General features: G+C 37.9%; 1 protein-coding gene across 3 annotated transcripts in view; it reads left to right on the top strand.

Moving 5' to 3' along the window:
* The window catches only part of LOC127568766 (proteasome activator complex subunit 4-like), a 114,326-nt gene that overhangs the window by 42,832 nt on the left and 51,913 nt on the right, over positions 1-19,581 (top strand). For all 3 annotated transcript variants that reach the window (XM_052012901.1, XM_052012902.1, XM_052012903.1), the window contains 11 exons: positions 13-80; positions 499-714; positions 907-1,064; positions 5,921-6,016; positions 6,979-7,034; positions 10,792-10,848; positions 11,347-11,402; positions 11,821-11,919; positions 14,005-14,067; positions 14,262-14,357; positions 18,114-18,245. In XM_052012901.1, coding sequence (XP_051868861.1) covers positions 13-80; positions 499-714; positions 907-1,064; positions 5,921-6,016; positions 6,979-7,034; positions 10,792-10,848; positions 11,347-11,402; positions 11,821-11,919; positions 14,005-14,067; positions 14,262-14,357; positions 18,114-18,245 — 1,097 coding nt within the window. The remainder of the gene's footprint in view (positions 1-12; positions 81-498; positions 715-906; positions 1,065-5,920; positions 6,017-6,978; positions 7,035-10,791; positions 10,849-11,346; positions 11,403-11,820; positions 11,920-14,004; positions 14,068-14,261; positions 14,358-18,113; positions 18,246-19,581) is intronic.

Genomic DNA, 19,581 nt, shown 5'->3' on the forward strand with positions numbered 1-19,581 from the left:
CATTCTTTATAGATGATGATGTATTACAGGAACAGGAGTTGGATAAGGAACTGCTTTGGAATCTCCAGCTGTTATCAGAGGTAAACTTAAGAAAGTTCAAATCATAATCAAGAAGGTGAAAAACTTGAAATATGGCGGTGATTGTCCCCTTTTACAACAAAATGTACATATTTTGTATGCTTTGGATTTTTTTCCTTTGGCTTAATCTATTTCATTGCTTGCTATATAGTTTTTTTGCGTTCTTCTGTATTGCTCATTTGCAATTTTTGATTGAGAAAATGTAGCAACTAATCATCTCTTATTATGTATCACCAGAAGTTTTATTATGCCAGGACCATATCAAAGCTTGATACCTGGTTAACCAAAATGGGAAGAGACATTATCTCCACAGCATAAACTTGGCTAAATGGATTTCAATCCAAAAAATAGTGTTAGATGCTACACATACTAATTCTAAGTTAGCAAAACTTAATTCAACACTTAAATCTATTTTTTCAGGTAACGCGTGTAGATGGTGATAAGCTGCTGCTGTACAAGGATCAACTTGTAAACATTCTGCAACGAACACTACACCTAAAGTGTAAGCAAGGATATACTCTGGCTGGAAATTTGTTACATCATCTCCTTCGTTCAACTACATTAATCTATCCAACAGAGTACTGTAGTGTGCCAGGTGGTTTTGATAAACCATTCACAGAATACTTTCCTATTAAGGTATATTATTTATTAATGAATATGATAAAAATGTTATTATCTGACTTTGTATTATGGTCCAGCAAAGTGACTGAAGCATTTTACCTATTTAAACATGGAATGCAAATAAAAATTACTGTTGTTTTGAAGTTCTATTCAAATGATGCACTACTTTTTCCCTCTGTCCTCTCTTGACACAAAATACATCTGTAGGATTGGGGAAAGCCAGGAGATCTATGGAAGTTGGGGATTCAGTGGCATGTTCCTTCTGAAGAGGAGATAACTTTTGCTTACTACTTGTTGGATAACTTTCTTCAACCTGAGCTCTCCAGACTCAAACGATGTGCTGATGGAGAAATAGAAATGTCAAGGTTTGTTATAATATTGATGAAAGATATTATTTTGGGAATAGCTATAAGTAAGGATGAACAAATGGGAAAAAGGATTCTCATTTCATTGGCTTTTTGGCTGGAGTTATTTTTATCCCAGCGATTTAATTATTTTTTTTACACAATGCATGTTTAACTTTAGCACCTAGTTCACATATCATCTGGGTTTTCCATTAAGATCTATTAATTCTAGTTGGCTTAATAAAGTTGTGAGAATGACCCTGTAAACATGAAGGGTGCATCCCTTTGAATTAAATTCTGTCATATACAAACTGAAGTCAATGTATGAAAGTGCAAGTATAATAAAAAGGTAATATTGATGAAAAGTAGACTGGGCTAATGGTAGGAAATTTTGGTGTCAATGGGCTGATTGTTACTGAGCACATACTATTCACAAGAGTTTTAACATTCATCTAAGAGTTGCTTTGTTTCTGTACTGTTATGCATATATGAATACTGTGGCATGCAGAAGCTTGGGCACAGCCTGGTCAAAATTTCTGTTACTGTGAAGACTTAAGTGAGTAGAAGATGAACTGATCTCCAAATCATAAAGTTAAAGATGAAACATTCTTTTCAACATCTTAAGCAAGATTAGTGTATTATTTTTGCTTTGTAGAGTGAAAAAAGGAAAGGAGCACCATGCAAAAGTTTGGGCACCCCAAGAGATTTGAGCTCTCATAACTTTTACCAAGGTCTCAGACCTTCATTAGCTTGTTAAGGCTATGGTTTGTTCATTCATTGTTAGGAAAGGCCAGATGATGCAAATTTCAAAGCTTTATAAAATACCCTGACTCCTCAAACCTTGTCCCATCAATCAGCAGCCATGGGCTTCTCTAAGCAGCTGCCTAGCACTGTGAAAATTAAAATAAATGATGCCCACGAAGCAGGAGAAGGCTATAAGAAGATAGCAAAGTGTTTTCAGGTGGCTGTTTCCTCAGTTTGTTATGTAATTAAGAAATGGCAGTTAACAGGAACGGTGCAGGTCAAGTCGAGGTATGGAAGACCAAGAAAACTTTCCGAGAGAACTGCTCGTAGGATTGCTAGAAAGGCAAATCAAAACCCCCGTTTGACTGCAGAAGACCTTCAGGAAGATTTAGCAGACTCTGGAGTGGTGGTGCACTGTTCTCCTGTGCAGCGACACCTGCACAAATATGACCTTCATGGAAGAGTCATCAGAAGAAAACCTTTCCTGCGTCCTCACCACAAAATTCAGCGTCAGATGTTTGCAAAGGAACATCTAAACAAGCCTGATGCATTTTGGAAACAAGTCCTATGGACTGATGAAGTTAAAATAGAACTTTTTGACTGCAATGAGCAAATGTATGTTTGGAGAAAAAGGGGTGCAGAATTTCATGAAAAGAAGACTTCTCCAACTGTTAAGCGCGGGGGGTGGATCTATCATGCTTTGGACTTGCGTTGCAGCCAATGGCACAGGGAACATTTCACTGGTAGAGGAAAGAATGAATTCAATTAAATACCAGCAAATTCTGGAAGCAAACATCACACCGTCTGCTTAAAAAAAAGCTGAAGCTGAAAAGAGGATGGCTCCTACAACAGGATAACAAACCTAAACACACCTCAAAAGCCACAATGGACTACCTCAAGAAGCACAAGCTGAAGGTTTTGCCATTGCCCTCGCAGTCCCCCGACCTAAACATCATCGAAAATCTGTGGATAGACCTCAAGAGAGCAGTGCATGCAAGATGGCCCAAGAATCTCACAGAACTGGAAGCCTTTTGCAAGGAAGAATGGGCGAAAATCCCCCATACGAGAATTGAAAGACTCTCAGCTGGCTACAGAAAGCGTTTACAAGCTGTGATACTTGCCAAAGGGGGTGTTACTAAGTACTGACTATGCAGGGTGCCCAAACTTTTGCTTCTGACCCTTTTCCTTTTTTGTTATTTTGAAACTGTAAAAGATGGAAATAAAAAAGTAATCTTGCTTAAAATATTAAAGAAATGTGTCATCTTTAACTCTATGCCTTTTGGAAATCAGGTCATCTTTTCCTCGCTTAGCTATTCACAGTAACAGAAATTTTGACCAGGGGTGCCCAAACTTTTGCATGCCGCTGAATGAGTTCGATATTTGTCAACAATCTCTTGCCCCTAATTTTCTTACTGTCACAACCGAGTGTTACTGTTGCCTTACAATTTTTTAAGTCTTGTTGCACGATTTGTTGGGAATATCAAGTGCAAAACTGCTTTGAATTAGCTGATGTATACTGGCATCACTGTGTCTAATCAGGGAGATTTTATAAATCTTGCACCTGTACACCCTTATCCATTGTTTTCTGACCTTGATTCTTTCTCCCCACTTGGTTTTAGCTCCCACCTGTTTCTAAGCTCAGTGCCCCATTCTTCCATTTAGCAGCCCAACACGCATTGTGACACCTAGTTGTTTCTTCACAAACTCATTGTTTTCACCTCCACTCTTATCCTGTGATTAGATCCCAATTTGCCTTTCAGTGATTTTACCCTGTGCCTCCTTACTGAACTTTTGTTTAATTTGAAAGTCTGACAATTTCTGCTTTGTCTCTTCCATAGCATTTGCAAGCTTTCAAATCTCTTTACAATTGCCTTTCAATTTGCTTTGAGTCAAAGAGCACAGAAGCAGGCCCAACTTGTCCATACTGACCAAGGTGCCAACCTGATCTAGTTCCATTTGCTTGCATTTAGCCTATATCCAAATTGAACCTTTCCTATCCATACAGATGTCTAAATGTCTTTTAAATGTAATTGTACCTGCCTCACCACTTCCTCCAGCAGCTCATTCCATATACCTGCCACACTCTTTGTGGATAAACTTGCCTCTCAGAGCCCCTATAAATCTATTCCCACTCACTGTAAAGCTTTTTACTCTAGTTTTAGACTCCCCTGTCGTGGGGAAAAAGACTCTGACCATCCATCCTATTCATGCTCCTCATGATTTTGTATACCTCAAAAGAAAAAGGTCCCCCTCAGCCTCCTTCACTCCAGGGAAAACAGCCCCAGCATATCCAGTCTCTCCTTATAACTCAAACTGTCATGTCCTGGCAACATCCTTGTGAATCTTTTCTGCGCCCTTTCCAGCCTAATGACATCCTTCCTATAGCTAGATGATCAGAACTGCACACAATGCTCCAAGTGTGGTTTCACCAAAATCTTGTACATCTGTAACGTGATGTTTCAACTCTCTTATTCTCAATGCCCTAACCAATGAAGGTAAGTGTGCTGAATGCTGCCTTCACCACTCTGTCCACCTACATTACCACTTTCAGGCTACTGTGTGCTTGTATCCCCAATTGACTCTGTTCTACAACACTCTCCAGGTCCCTGCCATTTACTGTGCAACTCCTGCCCTGGTTTAACTTCCCAAAATGCAAAACTTTGCTCTTTTCAGAGGTAAATTCCATTTGCCATTCCTTGGTCCACTTTCCCAGTTGATCTCGATCCTGTTGTGATCTTGGATAATCTTCTTCACTGTCCACTTTACTGCTGATTTTGCTGTCATCTGCAAATTTACCAGTCATGCCAATGACACGCTCACCCAGATCATTAACATAGATGACAAACAACCAGCACGCATCCCTGTGGCACACCACTGGTCACAAGCCTCCAATCTGAAAAGCAACCCTCCATTACCACACTCTGACTCCTTCCACCAAGCCAATTTTGTATCTAATTGGCAAGTTCACCTCAGATCCCATGTGATCTAACCTTCAGGATCAGCCTACCATGGGGCACCTTGTTAAAGGCCTTGCTAAAGTCCATGTAGACAACATCTACTGCCCTACCCTTGTCAATCATCTTTGTCACTTCTTCCAAAAAAAACTCAATCAAATTCATGAGACATGATTTCCCACGCACCCAACTATGCTGATTATCCCTAATCAGTCCTTGCCTTTCCAAATGTAGGTAGATCCAGTCTTTCAGAATCCCCTCCATTAACTGAATCCCTGCAGTAACTTTCCCACCACTAACGATAGACTCACTGGCCTACAGTCCCCTGGCTTGTCCTTGCAGCCCTTCTTGAATAAAGGCACAGCATTAGCTACCCTCCAGTCTTCTGGTTCCTTACCCATGTCTAACAATGATACGAAAATCTCTGCCAGGCATTGAAAGGCCAGATTTTGATTTTCCAATGTTACCTCATTTCTGACACGCACTATCATTTATGTGGCTCCAATACACAGCTCCTTTGTGTCTCATTGATCAGAATGGAACTGATTTTTTTTCCAAAGGGCGCAGAATACTAATTTCTCTTTACTTATACTCCATAGAATTGGCTAAACAATTTGGGTAATTGTTTCAGTGCCTCATCAAGTTCTTTTCTCTTTCTGAAGTCCTTGAGTATGTTGTGATCTCCCAAATAAACTCCAATTTCCTAGCACTCCTGCAGATCCCTCGAATCAGGCCCTCCCCTGCACCCCTCCATGCCCCATCCCCATCACCCCAACTACATCACCAGAAAGTTCTTATCACTTATTAATGACATCCAGTGTGATTGTGGTGAAGGATAAATTATCCCTTCTTAATTCATCTGTGGCCTTTGATATTGTTGACCACAACGTTGTCTTCCTGGACCTTGCCACCATTGTCTAGCTGGATGGGATCACACGTGCCTAGTTCCATTTTTATCTCTCCAGTTGTAAACAGCAAATTACCTGCTTCTGCCTTGACAGAGACTGCATTTTCAAATCACAGTGCTTCAGAATTGAGGGGAAAGTGTTCAAAAATTTTTAAGAAAAAGCTCTATTTTCATGCTTAAATGTAATTATTTAGAAGAATGTTTCAAACTGCTAACTTAAAGGCAAATGCTTAAAGTTTGGAAATATAATTTACTTCCACCTTTCTCCCTAGGGATGATATTCACCAGAGCTTGTGTATTGTACAGAACTGCCTGATGGGCTCAGGGAGCCTGTTGCCTTTCCTGGGAGGTGACCCCATACGTGACCTGTAAGAAAGTTTGCTGTTGAATATAAATTGTCTTTCATTTATACGAATCCCATTGCTTACCCTTTCCATATTTTCCTTTGAATTTGTTTTTTCTTATGAATTTGGCCGGGGGAAGACATCACATTTGAATCTTGTTACTACTTGGTATCTTTAACCATGCATTTCAATTATGGGACAGTTGGATATCACTTGGAGCAATCCATTTTTTTTTCCACTTGATCTAAAGTCTGGAAGTAGGCTAATTGTAGTGTCTCGTATGCTAAAAGCAATTTGCTCTGACGTGGCAAGCTGTTCATTGAGCTCAAGATGGTTAAATTTTTTTCACAGAAATATTTCAGAAAAGTAATTCTCCAATGCTACATTGAGTGTGCATGGAAATTTTAAAGCAAAAGCACTCTTAAAAGCAGTTTCCTTGAGAGTGCAAGATTATTAGCATCCGTTACAAGTGGAATCCACTGAATAATTTGCACAATCATTTTAATGAAATATCCAGTTTTGTATACCAATTATCTGCAATTATTTTAATATTTTATTCCTCTATGTACTTCATGAATACAAAAGAATTACAAAGTTAACAATAGGATATCACCTATAATCAGCAGTACCAACCTGTTAACATTCTCCACATGGTGACATTACCTGGTGTTTTCATCCATTTGAGAAATGCTTCATAAAATAGATTTTAACATTTGATGCTCAGATATTCCTGCATTCTTCAGCATGACTCCACTTTGACTACTTGGGTGGTATAAAATTTTGCTGCAGAACCTTATTGATCTTGTTATTTATTTGTCTTTTTGCATTCCTGAGTCAATGGTTTATTTAATTTTGCTGCTGTTTTCAATTTCTTCAGTCATCAAAAATGTGTTGAAGTTGTGGTATTCATGTTCAGTCTTCAGTGTTTTTATGTGATGCTTCATGGTCTTGTAATATTTAAGGGTTATATAATTATTGTCTTCCAGGGCTCCAACTCTGATATCTTTGGAAGAGACCAAACTTTGCACTGGTGTTAATTATGGTATGCATCTAATGTTTATTAGAAAAATACAGTGAATGCTGGGAATCTGAAGTAAAAATACAAGAGTTGAAAAGTTGAGCAGCAAGTATGGCGCTGTTAGTATTTTTATGCCACCAAATTCTGGATTCCCGCATATGCTCTTGCAAGTGCAGACATTCTGATTTTGTTGGGCAGATTGTTAATTGGTCTTATTTGTATGACTTTAACATGGCACTCTTTCTTCAGGTTTTGATTTATACATCTCTCACATTTTCTGCTAAGTTTCTTCAATGCTTGAAAATATTTCTGTCGAAGTACTAACTTCCATGTTTAATCTAGAGAGATTTTGAATTTGAAGTGAGAAAATACTTGTTTAAGTGTGCATTTGAAGGCGTACCTCAATAATCTGCAAGTGCTAACCAAGCTAAGTTTTAGTTAATTTACATTTTTTGAATTGTATTGTTTATTTAAATGTATTTTAGAGATTTGACTTGTATCACTTCTGAATTTTTTGTTAAAATGTTTTAACAAAATGTTTGAATACTTTTGTTTTTGAATGATTCTTAATGTCAGAACACTCATTGACAGGTAACTAAGCTAGGGCATGGCTTATTTCGCTGTAACAGCTTTTCTTCAGCACTTCTGTGGGCAGAGCTTTGTCTTTTCCTGCTCCCACCTCTATGTACCTGGAGGGCCTTACCACAATGTAGTTCTTGCTGTTGATTATGCAATGTTGCCCTCAGGGAATGTGCATTTGATGTGCATGTTCTCTTTTTGAGGTTGGTGGCAAGTGATGGAGGTTTGCTGCTCGTTGCAAAATCCAGGACAATGTTTTATGTGGGTGACCTTTCATCAGAACAGATCATTGCCATGAAACTGGAGACACATTAACTCTGCATATCTTAGCAGATGCTGTCAGATATGCTGAGAGTTTCTAGCATTTTCTGCTTTTATTTTACGTTGGGTTCAATAAATTGTTTTAATTTCAGCATCTCCAAACACAAATTGCAACTAAAGAAATAATTGGACTGAATTGTCAGTGCTTTCTGTTGGAAAATAATTTTGCTTGATGAAACATTGATCCTAGTAACTTAAATTCTATTGATAGTTTTCCTTAATAATTTGTGCAGTCTGTCTGTAGAGACATATGAATGCACAGTGGTTTATTTCAAGTTATTTTATACAATGTAATTAGCAGATACAGATCATAAGAACAGATTTTTGAGCCAGTTCCTGTGAAATTAACTACAGTCAGAAGCAAGTCATTGAAATCTTATTTTGTATGTCTGGGTGGCTAAAATATTGCCTCTCTACATGCCTTTAATTAGATTTTTTAACTCCATTGCATGGTCTTGTATGTCATAGTGTCAAAATGAGTATGAGCTTCTGTTCTTTTGTTGGGACTTGTATAAGAGAAACCTATGGCAATTATGTTGAGATTGAAACCCAACATAAGATATATTATGCTTGCAGATTGGTTACAGTTTATGCTGTAGACCCATGGTACATAGAACAGTACCGCAGGACAGGCCATTCTGCCTACAATGTTGTGCCAATCTTGATGACAGTTTATACTTAATATCCTCCTGTGTATCATTCCCTTCATATTCATGTGTGTATCTAAAAGCCTCAAATTCCACCAAACTGCCAGCTTCCACTACCGTCCCAGAAACCCATTCCAGGCATCTACCACTCTCTGCGTTTTTTAAAAAAAAACTTGCCCTCATGTCGCCATTAAACATCTCCCCCCTTTAACCTTAAAAGCATGTCCTCTGCTGTTTGACGTTTCTACCCTGGGGAAAAGATTCTGACCGTCCACCTAAGCCTCTTGTAATTTTAAAAACTATCAGGTCTCCCCTCACTCTCTGCTCTGGGGAGAACAACCCAAGTTTGTCCAACCTTTCCTTGTAGCTCATATCCTCTAATCCAGGCAGAATCCTGGTAAACCTCTTCTGCACCCTTTCCACATTCTCCACATCCTTACTATAATGGGGCGACCAGAACTACATGCAATACTCCAAGTGCAGTCTGATGAAAGTTTTATGTAGCTGCAGCATGACTTCCTTTACTCTTATACTTAACATCCCTCCCAATGAAGGCAAGCATGCCAAACGTTGCCTTTACCACCTTATCCACTTGCACAGCCACTTTCAGTGAACTGTGGACCTGGACCCCAAGATCCCTTTGTACCTCATTGCTATTAAGGGGTCTACCATCAGAGGTAACTTGACCTCCTGAAGTGCAACACCTTCATCTGCCACTTCTGTACCCATATTTGCAACTGATCTATATCCCACTGTAGTCTTCGATAGTCTTTTTTGCTGTCCACAACTCCTCCAACCTTGGTGTCAACTGCAAATTTGCTAATCCATCCATCTACGTTTTCATCCAAATCATTGATCTATATCACAAGCAAGAGAGGTCCTAGCACTGATCCTTGCAGAACACCACTCGTCACAGACCTCCAGCCAAAATAACAGCCTTCTGCCCCTGCTCTCTTCTATGGGCAAGCCAGTTCTGAATCTAAACTTGCAGTTCACCCTAGATCCCATGCATCTTTATCTTCTGAATCAACTACCATGAGGGACCTTTATCAAATGCCTTACTAAAGTCCATGTAGATAACGTCCACTGCCTTGCCCTCATCAAGCACCTTAGTCACCACCTCGAAAAAAACTCAGTCAAGTTTGTAAGCCATGACCTGCTCCGCACAAAGCATGCTGACTGTTACTAAACAGGCCATGCCTTCCCAAATGCGCAAGTTCTATCTCCCAGTATCCTCTCCAATAGATTGCTCACCACTGAGGTGAGGCTCACTGGCCTACAGTTACCTGGATTATCCCTATTTCCCTCCTTGACAAAAGCACAATATTTGCTGCTCTCCAGTCCTCTGGGATCTTGCCTGTTCCTAGTGAGGACACAAAGATTTTTGTCAAAGCCCCAGTGATCTCCTCACTTCTTTCAATGTTCTGGGCTATATGCCATCAGGCTCTGGGTACTTATCCACCTTAATGCTTTTCAGAAGATCCAGCACAACCTCTTTAATCTCAAAACGTCTCAGGATGTTAGCCTGCACTCTGTTTTCACTATCCTCCAAATCCTGTTCCTCAGTAAATACTGACACAAAGTACTCATTTAGTACCTCAGCCATTTGTTCTGACTCCAAGCACAAATTCCCCCCTTTATCCTTGAGTGGACCTACCCTCTCAGTTTTTTTTTAATGTTAGTATAAAATGCCTTGGTATTCCCCTCGATCCTGCTTGCCAAGGATATTTCATGGCTCCTTTTGGCATTCCTAATCACTTGCTTGAGCATTTTGCTATTATCTTTATATTCCATAAGGGCCCAGTCTGATTTTTAGCTTCCTAAACCCTGCGTATACTTCCTTTTTCTTCCTGACTTAAATTTTGGACCTCTCGGGTCATCCAAGGTCCCCTTATCTTACCATCGTTGTCCTTCCTCCTTACTGGAACGTGACATTCCTGAACTGTGATCAGCTGGTCTTTAAACAACTTTCACGTGTCAGACATGGACTTGTCTAACAACAGCTGCTCCCAACCAATGTCCCTTAGCTCCTGTCTAAGCCTGTTGTAATTTGCCCTCCCCCAATTTAGTACCTTCCCACAAGATCCAATTTTATCCTTACCCATAACTATCTTCAAACATAATGAGTTGTGGTCACTATTTCCAAAATGTTCTCCCACTATCAGGTTCATTTAGGCTGCTGGAGTAAAATCATGGTATAATTTCTGATCTGTGCTCAAATTTCTACTTTTTAGATCCTACAAGAGAAAATTACAGGGAAGCAATTGCCCAAGTCATGAGAAAGCTGCTACGTAAGTATCACAAAGAAAGATAGCATAAATTAATTGGAAAATTTTTAATTGGTCTTTTATTTTGTGGATAGGCTGTAGCTGGTCGACCTTCTACATTGTTGGGTTGGGGATCAGTATCATAGCTGCATCGGATTAGCCTGGCTAAGGGTCGGCTGTGTGGAGCTTCAGCATTGCTACTGGACTGTTATCTGTGTTCATTTAATTAGTTATGACTATTATCAAGCCTCTTTTAATGCCATTTCAATGTACATCAACTTTATCTCAGTTGACATTTAATATAATAGAAATTATCTACTTGATGTTTATGGCTGAAGATATTTGTATACAGTTCTACTTTCCCTGATCTCTGAGGCATTGTTGTTGCTTTTTCCCCAAAGTCCAAGAAAATCAAAACTAGTTAGAAAGGAGAATACATTTTTTCCCCTACTTAACAACAAATAATATTATAAGTATAAAATTCTGCAAGCACTATTTAGTACTTACTCCTCTTTGTTTTAGATCACATGTTGGATAACTCTGAAGATGACACAAAATCTTTATTCGTAATAATTAAGGTGAGAATTAAAATGAAAAAAAGATACATTTCATTGGCATGATGCTCCATTAAATGCATTGCCCAATGATTGAACTGTTTTTCTTGGGAAGCTCGGTCTATATTTGGTTACATGAATTCAGTTCTTTGATTTAATTGCTTATAGCAGTTACACTCAAATTGGCTTTGGCATCATCAAGTTCTGCAAGTGGAGATCAGTCACGTTTTTTCTCTAATTTTCCCAAGTACTTTTGATGGAGATTATGTACTTGTGATGGTTTGGTCATATGTGTGATCTGCACAGTAAAAATTGTCTTTTGAGTTTCACCATGTAGAATCCTACAAGATGCTGGGATGGGTGATAAGCACACCACACTCCAGCATGAGGAAAGGAATTGTATTTTACAGCTGTTAACCAAAAATTATTGTATTGATTTCAGATTATGGGAGATTTGTTGCAGTTTCGTGGTTCTTATAAGCATGAGTTTGACTCCAGATGGAAAAGCTTTAACCTTGTGAAAAAATCCATGGAGAACAGGGTGAGAATGACATTAATAACTCTTTCTTTGAATAAAAATACATATGTTCCATTAATTATACAAGGCAGGGCTAACTCAGGTTTTGTTCTAGTTGTAGTAAGATACAGAGTACTTTTTTTTCGTTTATCTGGGATATGGGCATCACTGGAAGGTCAGCATTAATTGCCTCTTTCTATTTGCCTTCAAGAAGATGTTGGTGAGCCATCTTCTTGAACTGCGATTTAATGCGAGTTGTACTCCTGCGCTACTATTGGGAAATGAGTTTTGATGCTTGGATCTAGCAATGGTAAAGTAAAAGCAATATGTTTGTAAGTCATGATATAGTACACCCTTATTCTCTCTGATGTTAGATGTCATTTGCAACACCTTTTTGTTGGAGAAGCCTGGGTGGTGGAAGGAGGGAATGTTTTGGGCAGGGGATTGGGTATCAATCCAATGGACTGCTCTATCCTGGATGATCCACAGGGTTTGATCAAGGGTCCTGGGTTGTTGTGGGTTCCCAGCACAGACCTTTGTGGGATGTGAAGAGGCATGTCCAATTTGTTGTCACACTCATTGCCAGTACCTATTACTCCTGCTGCAAAAGCTTCTTCAACTTCCTGATCATTGCAATAATTTGCCCTGGATTCCATGAACTTCAGTTTCAGCTAATGGGCTCATTTACAGAACCATATGGAGTTCATCTGTGTATCTGCATAAACTACATTGATAGAGATTTTACTGCCCTTTAATTGAATGATGTAATCAAAAACTGCAGTTCGGTTTGTTAGACATGGCCTACCCTTTAAAAATCCATGAGTTCTCAGTAGAACTGAAGGGTATATGATTAGACTAGAGTACATGTCAGAAAATATTATGGGTAAACCTTGGTTCTTCTCTCTGGATTTCCCACGTTAAACTCCAATGTAGTCTGGGAGCACATCCTTGGGATTTGCTTTCTAGGTATCACTTGTAGACCATGCAGCTTCCTGGGATGACTCTGACAGCTAGATCTCCAGCATGATTAGACTTGCAGGATTGAATGAGGTGCAGCTGTGGGTATAGTGTGAATGGTATAAATAAGGCTTACATTTCCTAGAAGACTAAAGTAGGATTTTCAAAGGAATTAGCAGATGAGGTAAAGAGAGTTTTCAGTCATAGGGATATCCATTAGAAGGAGAAAACTTACAGCTAAACCTTGGGCCTCCTCTCTGGAATTCCGACATTAAGTTCCACTGTTAGCTTTTGTTTTGCTCCACATTTTTTAAACTCAAGTTTTATTTTTTCTATCAAACATTTTGTGACTGTTTCCTTTCATGTGTTCCTGTTTTTCTTTTTCATTTGGGGGAAAACCCCTTGGGAGATTATACCAAAGTTGAAAGGGTTGTATAAACTCAAATTTTTAAAGTCTTGCATGTTTTGAATCTTTCCTCATTATGGTATCCTCTTGTACTAGGGATTAAGATTCATCTGTGTACTACTTCCTGGCTTGTATATTTCCTTTGTGCCTCAATGATAAGTGCATTGCTCAAGGTTCAGCCTGAACAGAGCACTGTCAGTACCGCTTCAGCATGCTAGTTAGACTTGTACCCTGATGTTGTTTAGTTTGATTCATTAATTGTTAATGCTCAATGACTAGAAATAGTCAACAGTTGAATTTACTTACAGTCTTTTCAGCCTCTTCCACGATCTTTCAGTCTAGAAGCATGATTCCATAGTTCTCTAACAATATTTTAAAATCTGCAACCATTGTTATTGAATTTAATTAGCCTTCAGATGGCTCATTTTGTAACTTTATCCAGGTATTTAATTCTTCAGTATTATCACTGAATTCTATTTCACCAATATTTTGTATTTTCTTAGTGATCAATTTATTTTGTATTTGAATTGTGATCATTTATGTAGATCAGGAACAGTAAGAGCCTTGAGCATAGTTTCCTGATTTATCTCAGTATATCTCTTGAATGTGTAATTATTTCCATAAACAAGCTGTTGCTATTTTCTCTACCTCAACTAATTCCTTATCCATTCTTAAAATTCATGCAATATTGTAAAATGTATTTACATGTTTCTGAAGTATTGTTTTTCTCATTATGTAACATACAGCTCCATGGGAAGAAACAACATATCCGAGCACTGCTGATCGATCGAGTTATGCTGCAGCATGAGGTATATCCATTCCAGGATAACTAAACCTGATATTTATTGTACTGAATTGAATTACTGTTTCTTAACACCTATATGTAGTTAAATTTTTGACTGAATTTTAATGAAAGAACAAAATAGAGAATTTTAAGTCTTTGAATGTTATGAGGTGTTAAACCGATTTTTTAAAAAAAATATTATTATTGTTTTGTGTACAGCTACGAACTTTGACAATTGAAGGTTGTGAATACAAAACAATTCACCGTGATCTGATGAGAGATCTTCTGCTATTGTCAACTAGTACATACAGTCAGGTACTGGCTTTTTTTAAATTCCTGTGATTATAGTCATAAGCCATTTGCTACATCTAATCTTTGATTTTTTTTTCCTGTATTAAAGCTGAATGTAATCCTCATCTCATGTTCATTACTATTAATCTTTTTAAAGCAATTTAACTAGATTCCTTTTCTAATACTCGGTGGGAAAAGTTTCAGCAATCACTTGTTACAATCTGTAACATCTATTTCATAAAGAAGTTTGCACTTGCTTTCAATTATTTTGTGATCATCTTGCCATCTCCCTAAGCTATGTATACATATCTCATTATTTACCCCGTTATCCATTATGTATAAACGTGTGTCCTAATTCTTACTACAGCTTTTCTGTTAAGTTCCTTTTTTAAATTTAATATGAACGTTTATAATGGAAACTTGCTAAAACACCTTGCTGGCCCTGAGGTACTCTGTATCTCTTTGACCAAGTTCTTGATCACATTATAAGGAGGATAGTACTGCTGTTTGAAACATGTAACAATGTCAAAAGTGCTATATAAGTGTAAATTGTTGTGTATAAGGAGAGGCTGGATAGGCTGGGATTTTTTACCCTGGGGTTTAGGAGGCTGAGGGGTGATCTTATACAAGTACATAAAATCTTGAGGGGTGTAGTTAAGGTGGACGGCCACAGTCTTTTTACCAGGACAGGGGATTCTAAAACTAGAGGACATAGATTTAAGGCGAGAAAAAGATTTAAAAAGGACCTGAAGGGATACTTTTTCACACAGAGGGTGATGGGTTTATGGAACAAGCTTCCAGAGGAAGCTGTAGAGGCAGTACAACTACAATAATGGCACTGTAATGTAGTGGTTAGCGCGACGCTATTACAGCGCTAGCGATTGGGGTTCGATTCCCGTCGCTGTCTGTAAGGAGGTTGTACGTTCTCCCGTGTCTGCATGGGTTTCCTCTGGGTGCTCCGGTTTCCTCCCACATTCCAAAGACGTACGGGTAGGTTAATATGGGTTTAAAATGGGCGGCGCGGACTCGTTGGGCCGGAAGGGCCTGTTACCATGCTGTAAATAAAATTAAAAATTAAAAAATTAAGACATTTAGACAGGGACATGGATAGAAAAGGTTTAGAGGGATATGGGCCAAACATAGGCAAGTGAGACTAGCTTGGCATGGAAAAGTTGGACCGAAGGGCCTGTTTGCGTGCTGTATAACTTTACGATGCTATGACACTAAACTTGTCATAATGTAATAACCCCTTCCTGCTAGTAATATCAGTTTAGTCATTCAATTTTGCTTCTTCCAAACCTTGACCTGACTTTTAGGAAACTGCTGTCATCCAACTTCTTGTACTAATCTGGTTCTGAACTTGCCATAAGTTTTTAACCATTAATAGTATAAATTGTAAGTAAAATTATTGTAAAATAAGGATCCAAAAGGGAATAGAATTGATGTCTGTGTCTAATTATTTCCCATCAAATCAATTTTCATAGTAAAGCTAATTGAGTGTGACTCCCTTAATGCGATCCTAAGAGAGTTGAAAAGAATGCTGTTCCATCATTTACATATATTGAAAAATAGTTGCCCAGCCACTGTCTATATGTGGTTCTATGATTTTCTTAGTCTTTGTTGTGTTTTGTTATACTGTACTTCCCAATTTGGTGTCATTGGCAAGTTCCAATATTCCTAAATAGGTAACAAATTACATACGTAATGGTTAGTCATTAGATGTGACTCCAATATTTTTTATTGCATTTTTGGTATCTTTCAAAGATCTTTATCCTTGAAATCAAATTGGATTTAATTGTCTTTATTATTGATATAATCATAATGCTTACTACAGGTTTTGGCTGAAACCCTCTAAGGAGGAGATGTTAGACTAGCAGAGAAAATTAGTTTTAAAAGTCTGGGAAAATTTCGGTCATGTCCAGCTTTGTCTAAGAAAGCAAATTATTTAGAAGGATAAAACAAATGCCGGATCTCAAATGGAAAAAATAAAATGCATTTTGTGCTTCCTGCAGCATTTTATCATGGAACCAAAGAAAAAGGCTTCTTTATGTCTCAACTTTGTAATGAGACAAAGTTAATATTAATCTCAAATTAAGGAATATTCTATGTTAAAAGGAATCACATTACTGTAGAATTGTAGTTTCAGACTGGCATATTTAAGTCTGAAAGTAAGAATCAAACTTTAAAGCCAATTGCTTCAGGATGATTTGTCTATATGGCAAATATTTAGAAAGATAAATCTAAACAGTGTCCATTCTGTTCAGAAATAAAAGTCCATGGGAAAAGAGATTTCATCCACAGCCAACCAAGGAAGTTAAGGATAGTGTTAAAGGATGAGAACTAAGGTAGTTTTATGAACCAATGAAGAAAGGCCAAAATGTTGATAATTTAGGGAGATCATGAAATATGAGAGTTAGCTGACAAGAAATATATCTTGTGTATAATAAAGAAGGTAGCAAAAGTAAATGTGGGTTCTTTAGAAGACCCACATTTATAGCAGGGATTAAGGAAGTAGCTGAGAAATTTTGTACCTGTTTTCACAGTGAAAGGTGGATATACCTCTGATATAATAGGGAGCCTAGCCTTGCTGTGTGAGACTTTAAAAGTAATTAATATCAATTAAAGGAAGTACCAGAGAAATCAAGGGGAGTAAAAACCAAAAACTATCCCAGCGCAGATAGCCGTTGCCTTCAAAAAGAAGCAGCTGCTTGAAGCAGTGGATGCATCAATGGTTATTATCCCAAGTTTCCTTGGTTGTGCAATGATTGGGAAAATAGCAAAAGTAAAACTGCCATTTAAGAATGTTGGAGAAAATATGAAACCACAGTGCATTTAGCCTGACATCAGTTACTGGGAAAGAGTTGGAGTCTGTTATTCAGGCTGTGGTAATATTTCCAATGTTGGTGATTTAGGTAAACAGAGAGAGAATGTGAGCAAGTTTATAAAATGATATTAAGCTCAATGGGAATCCCAATGTGACAAGGATCCAGAGAACCTCTTTTTTTTAAAAAAAAACACACGAACAGGTGAAGTGAATGGACAGGAAGGTGTGAGATGGAGCATGTTGTTTGGAAAATGAGTGGTTATTCATTTTGGTGAGAATTGAGTATAGATTTTAAAAGATAAATTAACATATGTCAGTGCGCAGATGGATTCCTGAAAAAATTCATTTTCTGGGATATGCGAATTGTTGACATGGCCAATGTTTTTGCATAGCCCCAATTGCCCTTGATAGATCTTGAACTATGTCAGCCCTTCTGGTGAAGGTATTAACATAATACCATTAACTATGGAAAACCAGCATTTAGACCCAGATAAGGAGGAACGGTAAATGTCTAAGTCAAGATGGTGTGTGACTTTGAAATGAACCTGCCGGTGATGTTGTTCCCTTGTGACAGCTGTTATTGTTGTCCTTAGTGGTAGAGGATTTGAGTTTGTGAAGTGCTGTTGGAGTAGCCCAGTTGAGTGACCATAGTGCATTTTGTTGACTGCACGTACTGCAGGTATGGTACACCATTTAGGGTAGGTGAAGTGGATTGGTATAAGTTTGTAAATGTTTGTCCACAAAATACAGAAAATTAACATTTAGGCAGAGGAAGAATTTGGAAGTCAAGTGGTACATTGGTTTATTACATAGAGTTGGCATACAAGAGCTTGGAAGTCTTGCTGAAATTATATTTAGATTTGGCAAGACCTCATTTGGAGTACTATGTTCTTTGTATGATACTTAATGTTTTGAAAGAAGCACTTTTTTAATCAGAATGACGTCTGTATTTGCAGGTGCGAAGTAAAGCCCAGCATGTTTTCTTCACAGCCTTGGGGACTTATAATTTTTGCTGTCGAGATCTTATTCCACTGTTGCTGGAATACTTGCGTCCTGACAATCAGAATACAAGCCAGCAACAATTGAAAGTAAGTATTAGGCATTTAGTAAAGCATGAAACAATCTTCAATCTTGCATTGATCTAGTTACATTGAATTGACAATAAGGGAAAAGAAAGATTCCATTAATAAGAATGACTTTTGAAATTGTCTTAGCTTTTTGTGATTGTTATTTGTCTTTGGAATAGTTTCATTGATTCAAGGATGAGTTATTAGAGAGCATTATATTGGAACATCATCTGTGAAGGCTTAACTGAGATTTTTTTCTGTTTGAAATCTTCAGAATCTTGTTTAAAAAAAAATGAAAGTTTCAAGTGTTAATTTTATATTTCTCTTTGGAGCAGAATTTCAGTAGGTTGGTTTAACTAATCAGGCACCCATATGACAATCTATGTTAGCCTAGTCTTTACATATTTTTCCCCTTATTGTTCATAAGCAGTGGTTTGGATTTGCTTGATTCTGAGCTTTCCAGAATTTGTGGTGATTATGTAATTTTATACCTGTTACATCTTGACCTGAGAAGAAATCTGTAGTTGCTTTATGCACATAAGCAGAAGAAAGTGGGGGTGGGAGAATAATCTGTAGGGCAAGTCAGGATCTTGTTCTGTGCTCATGAATTTTGTCTGTCACTTTGAATGTTCAATACCTGTTTGGATTGGTCTTAGCTGTTTTTTTGTTTGAGGAACTAATTCAAGTTGAAGGTTAGAGAAAGCTGTTTGTGGCTATCATTGCTTTGAACAATTAATGATTTTTTCCCCCCTTGCATTGACCAGGTCAGGGTTTTGGTATTTTGGGCTGGAAATCACTCCAGATCTGCTTTCAACTCTGCTGTATCAATTTTAACCCTCTTCTCAATATTGTAATGGAGGTAATCAAGATTGTAATTGTAGGATTGTATTGTAGAGATGGATTCTGAGATTGGGCTGATTTTTTGTCTTGTTTTGAAGATGAACAGCCTATTTTAAATGTATATCATCTTTAAGATGATAACTGCCTTCATGGAGTATGATTTCTGCATCTTTTCTTAGTAGGACAAATGCCTTTGCCTTGGATTTTCATTGCTATAGCGATCCATCATATGGATAGTAGGAGGTTAGAGGTGGTGAGATGAAGGGAAGAATTGAATTCTATTGTTTTCTTTTGTTAGTAGTCCTTTATGTTTAATTACCATTCAGGTGAAGTAAAGACAGCCAAGACTCAGAACAATACAGTTCTTCTACAAGTTTACTGAAACTAACTAACTAACACCACAACCAATATAACATGACCATGCTGCAGCTTTTGATACTCTAATAACCTTGCACATATTTTAACTCTTAACTAATTGTAATATCAATTCCCGTGCAGTTAAGGCTAACTGATTCTC

Source organism: Pristis pectinata, chromosome 3 (assembly GCF_009764475.1).
Source record: "Pristis pectinata isolate sPriPec2 chromosome 3, sPriPec2.1.pri, whole genome shotgun sequence".
Lineage (NCBI taxonomy): Eukaryota > Metazoa > Chordata > Chondrichthyes > Rhinopristiformes > Pristidae > Pristis > Pristis pectinata.